The 17725-nt window shown below is 40.8% G+C and overlaps 1 protein-coding gene across 1 annotated transcript; it reads left to right on the plus strand.

Moving 5' to 3' along the window:
• Nucleotides 1-12662: 12662 nt before the first annotated feature.
• LOC123076632 (uncharacterized) lies at nucleotides 12663-15851 on the plus strand. Its single transcript, XM_044498779.1, has 11 exons — nucleotides 12663-13115; nucleotides 13242-13424; nucleotides 14441-14560; nucleotides 14650-14691; nucleotides 14766-14861; nucleotides 14939-15028; nucleotides 15125-15241; nucleotides 15368-15406; nucleotides 15486-15536; nucleotides 15650-15724; nucleotides 15816-15851. Exons 1-11 carry the CDS (start codon nucleotides 12663-12665, stop codon nucleotides 15849-15851), a joined length of 1302 nt encoding a protein of 433 aa, XP_044354714.1.
• Nucleotides 15852-17725: the final 1874 nt, after the last annotated feature.

A 17725-nucleotide genomic window follows, 5' to 3' on the forward strand; every position in this document is an offset into this window, starting at 1 on the left:
AACTGTCACATGATGAATATCATCCAACAAGTCATCGATCCAATGCCTACAAATTTATTTATATTGATATTGCTATGTTACTATTGCTTTCATCACTATTACACTTGTTACGAATTACTGCTATCAATGTTACCGTTACCGTTGCTGCTGTCACTATTATCAAAACTATCAAACTACCGTGCTATTGATTACTTGCTGCAGATAATTAATCTCCAGGTGTGGTTGAATTGACAACTCAGCTGCTAATACCTTCAAATATTCTTTGGCTCCCCTTGTGTCGAATCTATAAGTTTGGGTTCAATACTCTAGCCTCGAAAACTGTTGCGATCCCCTATACTTGTGGGTTATCAAGACCTTTTTCTGGCGCCGTTGCCGGGGAGCATAGCTATATTTGTTGAGTCACTTGGGATTATTATCAATTTATCACTATGAAGAATCTGAAGGATCCAAAGACTAAGATATTTCCCTCAAAGATGAGGGGAGGTAAGGAACTGCCATCCAGTTCTGCTTTAGATTCACCTTCTGTTATGACTAAACTTGCAACACCACCACATGCTATCAAATTCTAATATGTCGCAAGTTATTGATGATGCTACTTCTACTACGAATGATGCTTATGATGATGCTAGTTGCTTGATAATGATGATGTGCCACTTGGTGAATTTCTTGATGAACAAATTGCTAGAGTAATACAACATGATGTTGTTGAGTCTGATTATGAGCTTGAAACTGAAACTCCTGAAACACCTGCTAGAACTAGCCTTCCTAGATATGAATTGCCTAAGGTACCGGAAGGTTATGTTATGAATGAGGAGACAACTAGAGATATTCTTGCTTGTAAGGATAGAGATGATCTAGAGAAATTATTATGCAAGTATAAAGAAAAATCTCTGAATGCTAGAATGAAATGTGATCCTAAGTTTGCTACTTCACCTATTTTTATTGATGATAAGGATTATGAATTCTTTGTCGACCCAGAGTTAGTTACTTTGGTTGAATCTGATCCTTTCCATGGTTATGAAACTGAAACTGTTGTGGCACATCTTACTAAGTTGAATGATATAGCCACCCTTTTTACTCATGATGAGAAAACTCGCTATTACTTTATTCTCAAATTGTTTCCTTTCTCATTAAAGGGTGATGCTAAAGCTTGGTACAATACTCGTGCATCTAGTTGTGTGTGTAGTCCCCAGGATATGATTTATTACTTCTCTGAAAAATATTTTCCTGCTCATAAGAAACAAGCTGCCTTACAGGAAATATTTAACTTTGTGCAAACTAAAGAAGAGAGTCTCCCACAAGCTTGGGGGAGGCTTTCCCAGCTACTTAATGCTTTGCCTGATCATCCTCTTAAGAAAAATGAAATACTTGATATCTTCTATAATGGACTAACCGATGCTTTTAGGGACTTCCTAGTTAGTTGTGCTAGTTGTGTTTTCAGGGAACGAACTGTTGCTCAAGCTGAAGAATTATTGAATAATATATTGAAAAATTATGATGATTGGACTCTTCCTGAACCACCAGCTAAAGCCACTCCAAAGAAGATGGGTATATTATATCTCAGTCCTGAAGATATGCAAGAGGCAAATAAATCTATGAAGGAAAAAGGTATTAAAGCTGAGGATGTTAAAAATTTACCTCCTATTGAAGAAATACATGGGCTTAATACACCACCACTGCCCAAGGTGGTAGCGGTAAATTCTCTAATGAAGTTCAATGAAAATGATAATCCTCACAATATGCATCCTAGCCAATGCCTTTATGAGTTTGAAAACTACATTAGAAAAAATATCACTTCAATGCAAATGTTATGAAACAGTTGAAATATAATTCTGATATGATTGCTCGCTTGAGTGACTTGTTATTTAGAATTTCAAATGATATTAGAGGTGTTGGAAAACATGCTTCTATGGTTCAAATTCAGTTAGAACAAGTTGCTAAATCTCAAAGAGAATTACTTGATGACATGAATCATAATATGCATGACTTTGCTGTTAGAGTTGCAACTAGAGGAGGTAAAATGACTCAGGTACCACTTTATCCTGAGGGACACCCAAAAAGAATTGAACAAGATTCACAAAGAGCTAATGCTAATGCACCTAGTCCTTCTAAAAAGAAAAAGAAGAAGAAAAATGATAGGACTTTGCATGCTTCTAGTGAACCTGAAATAGAAAAATCTCCTGATAATGAAAATGAAATTTCTATCTCTGGTGCTGAAACTCAATCTGATAATGAACATCGAAAAAGATAAAGATGATGTTCATGAAGATGCTCAACAAATGAAAAAGAACCAGATAATGATGTTGAAATAGAACCACCTGTTGATCTTGATAACCCACAACCTAAGAATAGAAGGTATGATAAAAGAGACTTCATTCCTAGAAAACACGGTAAAGAAAGAGAACCATGGGTTCAAAAACCTATGCCTTTTCCACCCAAGTCAACTAAAAAGAAAGATGATGAAGAATTTGAATGCTTTGCTGAAATGTCGAGGCCAGTCTTTTTGCGTATTCGCTTGACTGATATCTTGAAAATGCCTCCTTATGCAAAGTATATGAAATACATCATCACTAATAAGAGGAAAATACCGAAAGCTGAAATATCCACTATGCTTTCTAATTATACTTTCAAAGATGGAGTACCTAAAAAACTTGGAGATCCAGGAATACCAACTATACCTTGCTCTATCAAAAAGAACTATGTGAAAACTGCTTTGTGTGATTTAGGAGCTGGTGTTAGTGTTATGCCTTTCTCTTCATATAAAAAACTTGATTTGAATAAGCTCACACCTACTGAAATATCTTTGCAAATGGCTGACAAATCAACTGCCATACCTATCGGTATTTGTGAGGATGTGCCCGTTGTTGTTGCTAATGTTACTATTTTGACTGACTTTGTTATACTTGAGATGCCTGAGGACGACAACATGTCGATTATCCTTGGTAGACCCTTCTTGAATACTGCAGGGGCTGTTATTGATTGCAATAAAAGCAAGATCACTTTTCATATCAATGGTAATGAGCATACGGTGCACTTTCCGAAGAAATATTTCCAAGTGAATGGTATTAATGTTATTGGAAAATCTCCGACAATCACTATTGGAAGTTTTCAAATACCTCTACCTACTGTCAAAAAGAAATATGAAATGCTTATTGTTGGGGACATTCATATCCCCATTGAGGTAACTTAGTGATTTACGAAAGTTCTTCGATTTCATGCTAATCGAAAGTGGTTGTTAATAAGACCTGATCAACCTTATTAACGAATCATTTTTGAGCGGTATGAAATTGATGAATTTAGTAAGCACTACCTTCTGTCTTTACCTTTTTGTTTTTTGTTTTTATTAGTTAAATAAAATAAAATGCCATGTTTAGTCAGTTTTCTGAATTTTCCGTGCAATAAAAAAGGACCCCAAAATAGAAGTGCTCAGAGTGCCCTGAAAATTTTATACGATTTTTTCTGAATATTTCTGAATTTTTGGTGCAAATAATACCAGAGGAAGGTGCACCAGGTGGGCACAACCCACCTGGGCGCGCCAGGACCCCCATGCGCGCCCTGGTGGGTTGTGGTCCCCACGTGGGCCCCTTCAATTATCTCTTTAGCCCACATCACCACTTATCTCCAGAAAAAATCTCCATTGCTCTCTCTCCCGTGTTAGCTTGAACCCGCGGATTTTGATCTCTTTGCTCGAAGCTCCATTTCCGAAACTGTTTTGGAGGATTGTTGCTTGGTATGTGACTCCACCGTTTGTCCAAATAGTTTTCGTTTTAGTGGTTTATACTTTGAATAATTAGTTACTCGTGGTGCGGCTGTAGATGTGCTTGCATGTTCAATTCTTAGTGTTCTAAGTAGTTTGAATGGTTGCTATGGCCTCTATGTATCCCTATGAGTAGCTGCTATAAATTTTGTGAAGTTTTGTTGAGAAAATTTTGTGGACTAAAAATTCAGATTTTTGTTCATAGGAAAAATTGTTCGCGGACATGAATATCTTCAGGACGCTTGGCTCTAAGAAGAACTCCAACGGTGTTAATGGAGAGTCTTCTGACAGTGATCTCCACCCTCGGAGGTTGGCGGAAGTACGGCCGTGTGAATGGCCGCACACCCCGTTCCTACAAGAGACTGGAATTCTTGAGGAGTTCATGCAATATATTGCTAATGCCGGCCTCACCGACTTCATCGCAGATGAGTGTGACCAGCACCAAATCCTCACAAACATCTTTGTTCAAAGTTTTACTTTCTTGCCAAGAAATAATCCTCCTGAAGTGAGCTTTGATTTATATGCTGAAAACCATCAGATACCACTTACTGAATTTTGTAACATATGCATGATCCCTTCTGATGGGAGCTTGGCTGAGCCTAGGCCGGCCGAGTTTGAGGCCTTTTATCGCACTTTGATAATGGGTGATGAGAGAGGAGTGTCAGCCATCACTACCGCTGGCTTACATTTTCCTGTTGTTCGTTACTTTGCACTTTTCATTACCAAATGCTTGCTTGCTAGGGAGAAGGTGGGTGCACTTAGTTCACCAGACCTTGCTGTTTTACGTCGTGCACTTGAGGGCGACAACACGCATAGCTTGGGAGCTATCGTGGCTCATCGCCTGCATCTTAATAAATCCCAGGGTAAAATACATGGTGGAATTTTTGCTACTCATTTGGCGGCCCACTTCAATGTTGGGATATGCCCTCATGATTAACCTCTGACTAAAGTTTACCTAGACCGATTAGCCATGGAACACCATCACTTTCTTGCACATGATCGTCCTGATATCGCCATTCCTTATAACCTGGTCTATAGCGTTAAAACTCGTGATGTTATTCCATTGCCTGCTCCTGCTTTGTTTGATTCTACTGCCAGGGGCGGATACCGGACTATGCATGCATACATCATCGCCTACTGGAACGCTCACGCTGCTACAGAGGCTGCGGAGAAGCCTCAGCAGTGGGATGAGTGGATGCCTGCTCCTCAGGATCCCTACTACCCACCCAGGCTACTGATCTACTACCAAGTTAGGCCAAAAGCCTAAGCTTGGGGGAGTATGTGTTCTCACCGACATTACATTCATGTTCACATATCATTCCATTTGTCGGTATTCACACTTTTTCATTCTATCATCCATGCTTAGATTTATTTTCTTGTTTTCTTCTTGTGTGTTTGAAAAACTTTAGAAAAACCAAAAAAAATAGTTGTAGTAATTTAATTTCTATGCATGCTTAGTAGTAGAACTAAAAAGAAAATCCAAAAAGATTTCCTTATCCTTCTTTTGCTTGTTGGGAGCTTTCCCGTGTAAATAGTTTTTCTCGTTTTTGCTTTTCCCTTTTTATTTGCTTGTTCAAGAAAACCAAAAACTCCAAAAATATTTCAGTGTGTTTCTCTGAACTTCTTTTCTTTTTATTCGAGTCTTACCAAGGAGAAGACCACGATGAAAATGTTGAGTGGCTCTCATATGAATAACTGTTGGACTAATAAGAGCACATTTTACCTTGTCTTCTCGTGTTGAATAAAATGTTTTGCAGATTCCAGCTTAGTCCATGGCACTCTTGCACTATTATTATTTTCATATCATTCGGTCGTGCAAGTGAAAGGCAATAATGATGATATTCGATGAACTGGTCGTGGCAAAGAGAAACTGGTATGAACTCGACTTGTTCTGTTTGTGTAAATATGTTTAACCTAGTATCCATGATTCAGCCCATTATTATTAAACATGTTTGCAATGACAATTAGAGATTATAGTTTCTCATGCCATGCATAAGTAGCTAGGAGTGAATAATGATTTATCTTGGATATCAACATAGCGTTAAAATGATTGTGATGTAGTATGATGATATGGTATCCTCTTCTGAATGTTCGAGTGGCTTGACTTGGCACATGTTCATGAATGTAGTTGAATCAAAACCAACATAGCATCTATGATATTTATGTTCATGGTGTTCATATCCTACTCATGCTAGTGTCCAATGTTACTTATGCATAATGCATGGTTATGATCGTTGTTGCTCTCTAGCTGGCCGCTTCTCAATGTAATTGGTAGCCTTCGCCTGTACTAAGTGGGAACTCTGCTTGTACATCAAAAACCTTGAACCCAAAGTTATTCCAGATGAGTCCACCATACCTACCTATATACGGTATTACCCTGCCGTCCTAAGTAAATTTGCATGTGCCACCTCTAAAAACTTCTAAAAAATTATCCTTTTTGTGTGCCTGGATCGTTCATGGAACGATAGGAGGTGGTCGATATCTTCCATGCTAAGCGGGTTATTCTCAGTTCGAGTGTTTATTCACTCGCCATAGCACGAGAAAATGGGCAGTAATAGGGATTCCCAGTCCCGAACTCAAAAATGCAAATAATTAAACAAAACTCCCCCGGGACTGATATTGGTATTGGATGACACCCGTTGTTTCGGACAAGCTATGGAGTGTGACTGATGGTGGAGGGGAAGTAAACCTTTACTTTTATCGCTTGGGAACTGCCAATAGCGTGCTTAGCATGGAAGATGTTGATAACTGATGGTCGTGAAGTGAATAAGAAGGGTGCATGTCTCAAAATATCATTTATCTCTGTTTTAAAAATTGATCTCTAGCACCTCTGCAAATCACTGCTTCCCTCTGTGAAGGTACTTTCTATTTACTTTTATGTTGTGTCATCACCTTCTAAAACAAGCGCTAGAAACTGAGAGAGCACAACTGTCATGATTTATGCATTGTGTGTAGCTAATGTTGGGTGCATCATGACTGGATCTTTTCTACCATGAATTACAATGTCTAGTCGCTGCTTGAACTTTGGAGGTGCTCTGCATTTATGTTTTGCGGTCTCAGAAAGGGCTAGCAAGATACCACTATTGTCATATTATATCATGGTTGTTTTGACAACGTGTTGCTGTTTGAGATCTCTTATTATTGCTTGCTAGCTGATTATGTCATTGATATGAGTTAATATAATCTTTAAATGTTATTGTCCACATGGTTAGTTATAATGCTGGCTGAAAACCTGGGTGTTGTTTAAGCTTATTTATGCAAAAGAGTTCGTAAAGTTTTTCTTTCTCACTTTCAGTTTATCAACTGAATTGCTTGAGGACAAGCAAAGGGTTAAGCTTGGGGGAGTTGATACGTCTCCAACGTATATACTTTTTCTCACGCTTTTCCTCTTGTTTTGGACTCTAATTTGCATGATTTGAATGAAACTAATCTCAGACTGACACTGTTTTCAGCAGAACTACCATGGTGTTGTTTTTGTGCAGAAATAAAAGTTCTCGGAATGAAACAAAACTTTGCGAGGAATTTTTATGGAATAAAAGAGGATTTTTTAGCCAAGACCCACCAGAGAGGGGCCCCTGGGTGGGCACAACCCACCAGGGCGCACCCCCCTCTCCTGGCGCGCCCAGGTGGGTTGTACCCACCTGGTGGCTCCGCAGACGTCAACCCTGACACTAAATTCCTATTTGAGGAGGAAAAAATCAGGGAGAAAGAATTATCACGTTTCTGGGTTGCTATCTTATCCACCACCTCCTGTTCTTCATCGGGAGGCCAGATCTGGAGTCCATTTGGGGCTCCGAAGAGGGGGATCTTCGTTCTTCATCATCACCAACCCATCTCCATCGCCAATTCCATGATGCTCCCCACCGGGAGTGAGTAATTCCTTCGTAGGCTCGCTGGTTGGTGAAGAGTTGGATGAGATTCATCATGTAATCGAGTTAGTTTTCTTAGGGCCTGATCCCTAGTATCCACTATGTTCTTAGATTGATGTTGCTATGACTTTGCTATGCTTAATGCTTGTCACTTTGGGCCCGGGTGCCATGAACTCAGATCCGAACCGTTTATGAATTCATCATTATATCCACGTTTTAGATCCGATCTTGCAAGTTATGTCACCTACTACGTGTTATGATCCGACAACCCCTGAGTGACAACAACCTGGCCCACTCTCGGTGATGACCGTAGTTTGAGGAGTCCATGTATTCACTATGTGTTAATGCTTTGTTCCGGTTCTCTATTAAAAGGAGGCCTTAATATCCCTTAGTTTCCAATATGGACCCCGCTGCCACGGGAGGGTAGGGCAAAAGATGGCATGCACGTTCTTTTAATAAAGCACGTATGACTATTTACGGAATACATGCCTACATTATATCGATGAACTGGAGCTAGTGCCGTATCGCCCTAGGTTATAACTGCCACGTGATGAATATCATCCAACAAGTCATCGATCCAATGCCTACGAATTTATTTATATTCATCTTGTTGTGTTACTATTGCTTTCATCACTGTTACACTTGCTACGATTTACTGCTATCACTGTTACCGTTACCGTTGCTGCTATCACTATTATCAAAACTATCAAACTACTATGCTACTGATTACTTGCTACAGATAATTAATCTCCAAGTGTGGTTGAATTGACAACTCAGCTGCTAATACCTTCAAATATTTTTTGGCTCCCCTTGTGTCGAATCTATAAATTTGGGTTGAATACTCTACCCTCGAAAACTGTTGCGATCCCCTATACTTGTGGGTTGTCAGATGCACCAAGGTCATGTCAATGAGGACACCAACATACTCAAAATAGTGGCACTAAAGGACTTTTGGATTTGACCTGCTTTCTTTTACATGCCTGCTTCTCACGACGACATCAATGTGCTCCAGCGATCTCCCATATTCAGAAGACTTTGTAGTGGGGAAGTGATTTAATTCGGAGACTCTGGTTAGTGGCATTGATACATGTCGGACGCCAGCAATAAAATATGTATCTTCGGCATGGCCCACACACGCATATATTAAGACCTTACTACCGGCATTGGAGGAAGACGCCGCTAGTGAGACTTATCCCTGACATTATACTATCGGTGTCTCCGGTCCGCGCCGGTGACGACGTTTTTCGGACGCCGCTACTAGGCTCTTTCCTACTAGTGGAGGCACCCGACAACATCATCTGCAGCGGATGCCGGGGTGCAGAGGTTCAGTCGATGGGGATGGGCGACACCGGGGAAGGGGGCACAGACCCGTGCAGGAAGAAGAAAAAAGCGCACGGGAAGTAAAGAATTCCAGGCGTTTGATAAAATACTAGCAAACATGCTCGTGCGTTGCACTGGGAGAAAAAATGCCCCCTCACACACACACACCCGACGACATCAGCAAATTCCTTGAAATCTTTCACGATGTTGCACGACAAACAACAAGATAAGTGGTGTTTTGCAAAAACATAAAGGTAGAATGATTTTTAGTGTACACAAGGTGTTTCCAATTTATTAGACAACCAAAATCATTCCTCCTTTATGTAACCTTTTAGCATATGGTAGCTGATTGGAATCAACATTCCCTATGGTGCTAATAATAGATTTTGTGCAAATTTAAATTGTATAGGAAGATAAATAAAAGTCTTTTTCAAGATACCCCATATAAAGAAGGTATTAATTAAGATTGCATCCAAAATCAAATTTAAAAAATAATTAACAAGCATGATGATAGCATATTTGAAGTTTACACATTTTTCTTACAAAATTTCATATATATATATATATATATATTTATATATATATATATATATATATATATATATATATATATATATATATGTTAGATTTTGATTTAGGATAAAAAAGATGTGAATATTTTTAAAAGTATTTAAATATGCTCGATAAAAAAACTGCACTAACCTGGTATCATTCGTGGAAGGGTCGCGCCCTAGCCAGTGGGCTGCTTGCATGCTAGTAGTACATTCGCGGGCCGCTTGCTAATGAACCCTGTCCGGTTCAGCGACTTGTAAAAAATGTTTTTAAACTTATGGATGGCATAGTGGGTAATTCGTGGCAACTTCAGGGCAATTTTTGTGACGTACTGTCAGAAGTAATAACCACTTTATTATACGTTATTGAAATTGCCATCAAGTTGCAAAAAATTATCCATCGATGCCACCTATTGGTGATAAAAAAACGTTTCACATAGGGGAATCCCTGCCTGGGCCGGCCCATGCATACCACGCTCTGCGCGCTGGGAGAAGACACAATTCGCCTGTTTAGGCCGGCCCATGTTGGACGACCTGTTTTTTGAATTTCGTTTGTTATTTTTTTGTTTTGTTTTTTCGTCTTCGTTTTTCTACTTTAAATAATTTGGGACTTTAAAAAAGTTTCTTTTTCTAAAAAAATGAGAATTTTGAGAAAGCGTTTAATAATTTATAAATGTTTGTGGATTCGGAAAATGTTCATGATTTTTGAAAAATGTTTGCCTCCAAAAGATGTTCGAGAAATCAAAAAATGTTCATGCTTTTTTAAGAAAGTTCGTGTATTAAAAAATCTTAATGAAACTGAACAAAATATCGCCAATTCAAAAAATGTTCATGAATTGAAAAAGAGGAAAGCTTCTGGTCAGCCGGTCGATAATCAGGCTCACGTCCGCCGTCTTCATTAAGCGTCACACTTTTTTGCAACCGCACATCCCCGTCTCGTACATAATCCCCATTTTTCGCAATCTTTCATCCCGAGGAAACGCTCGCCGTGCGCCGATGCTTGTCGTTGTCCCGCTTCGGCAGTCATTGTTCGCCGACGAGGCCGACCTTCGCCGCCCCACTTTCATCCCTTCTTTATTTCTACGCTACCTCACCTGTCGAGCTTGGGCAGGCGGCTGCTATGTCGCTCACATCTCTCCTCCCTGCATTTAGATCGGACGATCCGTCACCCAACGTCGGTGACTGAGATCCGCACGACCCGATTGTCGTTCCAGAGGCGCGTGGCGCAGCCAATGGCCTCTCTGTCACCGTTGTTGGTGTCAGAGAGTCCTCCGTGCTGGATCTGTCCTTGCATGTCATGTTTTTGAAACAAAGCTCTTGTTTGCAATAGTCAATGGTGTTTCCGAAACAAAGCTCTTGTTGCAAAGAGGGACATACACGTAGATGCTTTGCAACGTCACCAATGATTTTGAAACAAAGCTCTTGTTGCAATAATCACTGTTGTGTTTCTGAAACAAAGCTCTTGTTACAATAATCACCGATGTGTTTCTGAAACAAAGCTCTTGTTGCAATAGTCGCCCTTGTTTCTGAAATAATAATCTTGTTGCAAAGACGGATAATACGCTGGATCGCACAGCTCGCGAGGCGGCATATCTTTAAAAAAATCCTAAAAATTAGAAAACTGTTCGTGACATACAAAATAGTTTATTGTTTCATAAAATATTCACTGATTCAATCAACGATCATACATTTCAAAAAATATTTGTGAATTTCAAAAATTGTTTCACCAATTTCCAAAAAAAATGTTTATCAATTCTAGAAATTTTCGCCTATTGAAGAAATATGTTTTAAAAAATGTTCAACTTTTTTAGAAAAATGTTTGAAGATTGTATAAAATGCTCATCGATTCAAAAAATGTTCATGATTTTAAAAAATGTTCGAAAATCTGTAAAATTTCCACAAATTTTAAAAACATTCACGATTTCAGGTATGTTCACGATTTTAAAAAATGTTCATGATTTTCAAAAATTATTCAGGGTTTCACGAAATTGGGATTGATAGTGTATCTCCATGATGCAGCAAAACTTGGTCATGGCCATTGGAGATTATATATTTTTTTCTCCCGTTGCAACGTACGAACCGTTTTGCTAGTAGATATAGATATAGATATATGGGTGCTCCTAAATATGGAAAATGATGTTCTTCAACCGGCCGATGGACACGCGGCGTCCGCCGCCTGATTAGTCGCCGGACGATCTTGATTGAGCGCTCACGCTAGCCACAAGTCCCATGGAGTCATTTTTTTACGTCAAGCGTATTACTTCCGAAGGTTTCTGCAACAAAGGCCCGATTTCAGGAAAGGAAATCCCGATGAAGAAATTTTCTTCTGCAACAGGATTCTTGATTCAGAAACATAGCCCCGGTTGCAGAGTCGGAGGAGCGCCAACGTTAGAGCGTACGAGGCCAAACATCACAACGCGATGCATATTTCAGAAACAGAGTTCCGATTGCAAAAATTGTCACAGGAGTGCCCGGCGTGAGAGCTTGTCGCCGTCGTTCCGGAGTAGAGACAACTGCTCAAGGTGTTGGGTCGAAGGAGGCATGACAACTCTGGCGCTCAGGCCATGGCGGGGCAGCGATGCTGTCTCGACAGACCTTTGCAACAAGGTCCTTGTTGCATAGCCCCCGAGCGCAACAAGCTAGCGGTTGCAAAGGTCCTCGGTTGGCTGGACTGTTGATCCGACCGCGGATGGCATCCGATGGCTACCGAGCCGGCCAGTCTAATCGGTTTATCATATGGCGGACGCGTAGCACTGCCCGTAAATATTCCACTGAATTTGTGCTAGAGATGAAAAATATTCCGTTTAGAAAACCCTTCGATTTGCAGCAAATTTACGTTGGCCCGCACGCTCTGCTTCTCTCCCTCCATCTCTCGACACCGACGTCGCCTCCCGCCGCCGCCGCCGCCGCCGCTGCCTCCCATCCCCGTCGCCTCCCCTCCCCCGACCCCAGCCACGTTCTCTGCCACCTACCGTCTCGACAAGGGCCTAGGGTTTCACGCCGCCGCCGTCGCCACCCACCTCCCGCCGCCGCTGCCTCCCATCCCCCCGACCCCGTCCTCTGCCGGCTACAGTCGCCTCCAGCCTCGTCCCCTACGCCAGTAGATCGACGCCGACGCCCAGCTCGACCGCGCCCCCCGTCCAGCGGTCGTATAGTTCGATTGAGATGTTGGACGAGAAGCCCGTCCAGATTGGCCAACTGGCCGATGATGGAGATGGAACAAACAAGGCGTGGACAGGGAAGAAGAGGCGCCGCAAGCACCTGCCCCCATCATCTTCCGATGCTCCTGCCACTGCCCACGACCATGAAGGCATGGAGGACACCATCCAAGGGGGCCAAGATCCGATTTCTCATGCCACAGACATGGAGGGCACCATCCAAGCGGGCCAAGATTATGATCTGCTGCTGAAAACAGAGCCGGCACAAGAAGAAAGCGAGCAGCGTTTTGGGCCGCAATTCCTTCTCAGCAAGGAAGACCAGGCCAAGGATTGTCAACTTTTGCTTGCCAATATTCAGAAGGAGGACGATTATCCTACTGACCTGCCACTTTATTTGACATGGGAGGAACACCACAAGATAAAAGCGCGCCTTGCACGCTATCGCATCGCTCATTACAAGGTACCTACATGTTGTATCTCCATGTATGTTTTAAAGTTTGTACTTGTGTGCCATAGCAGCAAATCCAGTCCTCTGGTTTAGTATGTGTGGATGATTTTATCTCATGTTTTTATCATCCATGTGTAGGCTGTGAGGCCGGAGTGTGCACATGAGCTTAAGGAACCACAAGAAAACACTGATGATGAACTTCATAAGGAGGTGTACTTTCAGAGGTTAGAGGATGATGAAAAGTTTGAGTGGTACATCCATCGTGCTGACACCTACAATGTTGAGTTGAATGACTACCAACGGATTGTCCCTCGTAATTTCGTAAGTATATCTTCTACATCTACATTTGGTCATGCAATTGACTTGTTTGGTTATCATAATCATGGGTGTTCAGAAATCATTTCAACACACACCGTGAAAACCGACAATCAATGAGGTAGTTCATTTTGCTTCATTGACTCCAACCACAGCTGCAACGCTACTACAGAAAATTGATCCATGGGTTTGTGGTACGAGTTAAAACTGTTTTCAAACAGCTTATTCTTAATAGATGATGATTGTATGACTTGCATCACAATATTCTATTATTCTTTGCTGTGGTTTTTGAACACTGATTTTGTATCTATTGCCATTGCTTTGTGGCTACTGATGGATGATAGTACTTGCGGTGTTGGATTTGAAAAGTTTCCCAGTTTTTTATGTTTATTCAAACTCTGGACTAGTCTAGCTGCTGATTTTAATGAGTGATCCCTTAAAATAGATTGGTTCTTAGCCATTTCGTATGTAACCTTAACTCGGGGTGAAGTGCTATGAAGTGTATCCCACTTGGTTCTTGAACCTCCCTGATTGCCTTAGTTTTAAAGCTGAGGTTCAGCATTAGAAGATAAACATATCATGATTTCTGTGACCGCAGGGAGCTTTCCAGGGCTCAAAGGTATGTTACCTTGTACTCCCTCCGTCCCAAGATAAGTGTCTCAACTTTGTACTAGCTCTAGTACAAATTTGTACTAAGCTCAAAGACACTTATTTTGGGACGGAGGGAGTATTGTTTAACAATCACGTGCCGGTAACTTTGGCTGCTGAAATTAGTTGACTTTTGAATTGCTTCTGAATTATATCATGTCTGTGTCTCAGTTGATTGACTTGTTAAAGGTCATTTAATTATACGGTACTATTTCTAGCAAGCTAGACTTTACTAGTAGGAAAAAATGTGGATCTTTAGTCAGTTACTTCTGTAGACCAAAGTATGTCATCTCACTACACTGTAACCATTATGTATGTGCACTTCTGTGCCTTTTCAGATGTGTCAACTAATTCTTGTCCCTTTCTTTTTGTAGCTGCCTGGTAGAAGTGGAAACCTGTACCGCTATCACGATGAGTACCGCTCACGTTATCATACATATAAAGTTGATGATGTTTATGTCAAGTACTATGCAGAAATTTCAAAGAAAATCAAGGTATGCATTATGTGATCAAGCCGTTGGAATTAAAAATATTACGAGTGGCTGGATTGTTTTTAAAGTGATAGACTTCTATGTTGCAACAGTGGATTGCAGATTTTTTGCATCTGGATCGCAAGACTAAGGATGTAAGTATGCCCCACAGAAAATTACAAAATTAGTCATATACATACACATGATGATTAACTTCTTTTCACTTCAGTGGATAGAATGGGATACTAGAGCATGGAGGCAAGCATTGAGGATTGCAACTGGCTTTCCCCATATGACTGAAAAATTAGCTGGTTATGCTTATGACGTAGGATATCTTGTCTTCTGCTAATTGAGGTGGTGTTAATTGCTGGTTGTACTCACAATCTGGTCCATTTGATTCAGGAGTACATTACGGAGCTGGAAATGGATGCGTCCCTCAAGGACATAGATCTCCTCTATTTTGAGATCTGGAGGCTTGTCGCTAAAGAAAATGTTAGCATCCTAATACATCAAAATTTTTGTGCAATAGAGCACGGCTGACATGCTTTGTGATTATGCGTGTTTCTTATGGTTTCACAAATATTTCAGAGAACTTACAAAGAGGCTGTGAAGGAAGTTTATGAGTCTGGCGAGTTCCCTATACACAAAGCAGTACTACATGCTGAACTCAATGGGGGCCATATCTTTGTAACGATGCAAGAAATGGTAAGCTGATGTCTTAATTTGGGGCTGTTGTGCAAATTTGTATAGCCACTAACTGTGATTTATGTCGTGAAAATGGAATGTGCAACATATTGCCAAATGTCTAATTTCATCTGTTTACCTTTGTAGATCTACGCTGTTGTCCTGGAGGGTGGCATTGAACTGACTGTAAGTAGGATACTCTACATGTATGTTTGACATGGTGATACATACCTAGGTTGTTGACTTTGATACGACCTTTGTGTAGGACGAAGAGAAGAAAGCTAGGGGTGTGTTTAGGAAGTTATCTTTCAGCATGGTATTGTCTCGATGAATCCTCTATGATTTTACGTTTTATTTTGAGAAAAATCCTCTATGAATTTATATGCCGTCATGATTGTTGTTCTTATATTACCGGATCTCTTGTTTCAGCATAAACCACTGAACATGGCTCAGTATGCTCAGAAGAAGGTGGAGATAGCAAAACAGTTGAAGCTGGACAATGAGGTATGCTAATAACTGTATTTATTGTCAAAGTAAGGTTCTGTCCCGAGACAAAAAAAAAAACCCAGTAACTTATGTGCGTGCCATTTTGCAGGATGGATTTGTTCCTTTTAGACCCTTTGAGTTCTGAAAGGGAAAGAGATTTGTCCCATTTGGCTTGAAATGAGGCATTATTATCTCATATTACAGCAAGACGGAAGTAATACGAAGATTGTATCACATACATAACCAGCCCAGTCTGACATTGTGGATGATTCTTGGCTCATGTTTTAAATTAGTGGACATCCCCCGTTGTAATGTTATTCACTAGAGTGATGCTTGGTTTGTTTTTCGCATTTGTTTCTCATTTGCCGTAAAACATAGTAAGATAGTGGTCGCATGATGAGCAGGTCTTTTTTGGACCTGTATGAGTAACAATATACTAGTATTATGCAATGGATGTATGCTGGAGTTGGAAGACCATAATTTTGATTGTGGCAAAAAATATGCTTAGCAGTGCAAACATGATTGATGATGCTCGACTTGACAGAGTGAACCAAACAGCAAGCCAGCCAGGCAAGTACCAAAATTCCATGCTTGATCTAAACGGTTTATTAGTTTAGAGAGGGAGTATTTTCCATGCTTGAGAAATGAGAATGTGAGCTTTGAACACTCCATGCCCGAGTAGCAAATAGTACCTCTGAACACAGCAACAATGCGTAAGTAGTAGTATATGTGTGTAGACTTAGACAGCAGAACAAGCGTTGAAGTAGTCTCTCCGTCCCAAAATATGTGTTGTGGCTTTAGTTCAAATTTGAACATCCAAAAGCGCTTCATCAGGGCTCAGCGACGGTAACCAGGTAGGTAGCTCTTATGCTGAATATCTCCCTCCCTACTTATTGTGCCCATTGCGTTGGAACCTCAAGAGGAAGGAGACGGCGCAATGTGGGCGATTTGGATATACTCCCTCCGTTCCTAAATATAAGTCTTTATAGAGATTTCACTATGGACCACATACGGAGCAAAATGAGTGAATATACGCTCTAAAATGCATCTATATACATATCCGTATGTGATCCATAGCGGAATCTCTACAAAGGCTTAGATTTAGGAACGGAGGGAGTATCATCGAAAGAGTGAGCAGGTTGATTCAAACTGAGACAAGAAACAAACACAATTCCTGGTAAGATAAGATAAATGAAAACTTCAAGAGAGCGCATCTTAGTCAGCTGCAACAATACATTCATTCATTGTTACTTAGAAGACGCCCCAGTATGAAGCCATGCCATGCCGGGAGCACCATGAATCAATGAAAAACGAATCCATCAAGCGACTAGTACCACCAGTAGCCAGGCCCAGGAGATGGAGATGTCCCAGTACGTACACGACATTGTTGTTTGTCGCGTCAAGCTGGGCAGCAGAATCCTCCTCTAGTTTCTTTGTTTGGTTGGTTGTTTGTCTGTTTACCAGCCAAACAAGACAAAGCAGCAGTAGCTAGCTAGCTAGCTAGCTAGCTAGATAGATAGATAGATAGATAGGATTACAATGATCTAGCATATCTAATTAGTTAAGCCACTCTTAATTTCATCTCCATTCCATGGAGCAACACGACAGACAGCGCTTCTTGGTCAGCAACCACACATCCTGTGTATATGGATAAAAACAAAGTGAGTAAAACGTCTTAAAACATGATGTTTTGGTAGCTCAATTTGAACTATCAAAACGTCTTATATTTAGGTACGGAGCCTGTTTCAAGACCTCCTAAGCAGATAGGTCAGGGCTTGTGAGCAGATAGACACATTCTTATCATCACGGAAATTTGTAGGATGTTGTAATGGTCTTCTACTTACATCTATTTTCTTGGCATGTGAAGTGCCACGTACAAGATGTGCCAGATACGAGGCGACCACTTTTCGACCTGTTGAATAAGTCCATCTGTATTCCCTCCAAGCTTTTGCTGCAACAAAATAACATTCAGCTCTCAAGCTCCTACTCCAACTTAGGAGGACTTTGTTCACCATTTGG

Source organism: Triticum aestivum, chromosome 3D, assembly GCF_018294505.1.
Source record: "Triticum aestivum cultivar Chinese Spring chromosome 3D, IWGSC CS RefSeq v2.1, whole genome shotgun sequence".
NCBI classification, from domain to species: domain Eukaryota; kingdom Viridiplantae; phylum Streptophyta; class Magnoliopsida; order Poales; family Poaceae; genus Triticum; species Triticum aestivum.

Coding starts and splice junctions, on each gene's coding strand:
- LOC123076632 (XM_044498779.1), top strand. CDS start 12,663: ATGTTGGACGAGAAGCCCGTCCAGATTGGCCAACTGGCCGATGATGGA. Junction 14,561..14,649: donor AAATTTCAAAGAAAATCAAG/GTATGCATTATG, acceptor ATGTTGCAACAG/TGGATTGCAGATTTTTTGCA. Junction 15,725..15,815: donor AGTTGAAGCTGGACAATGAG/GTATGCTAATAA, acceptor GCCATTTTGCAG/GATGGATTTGTTCCTTTTAG.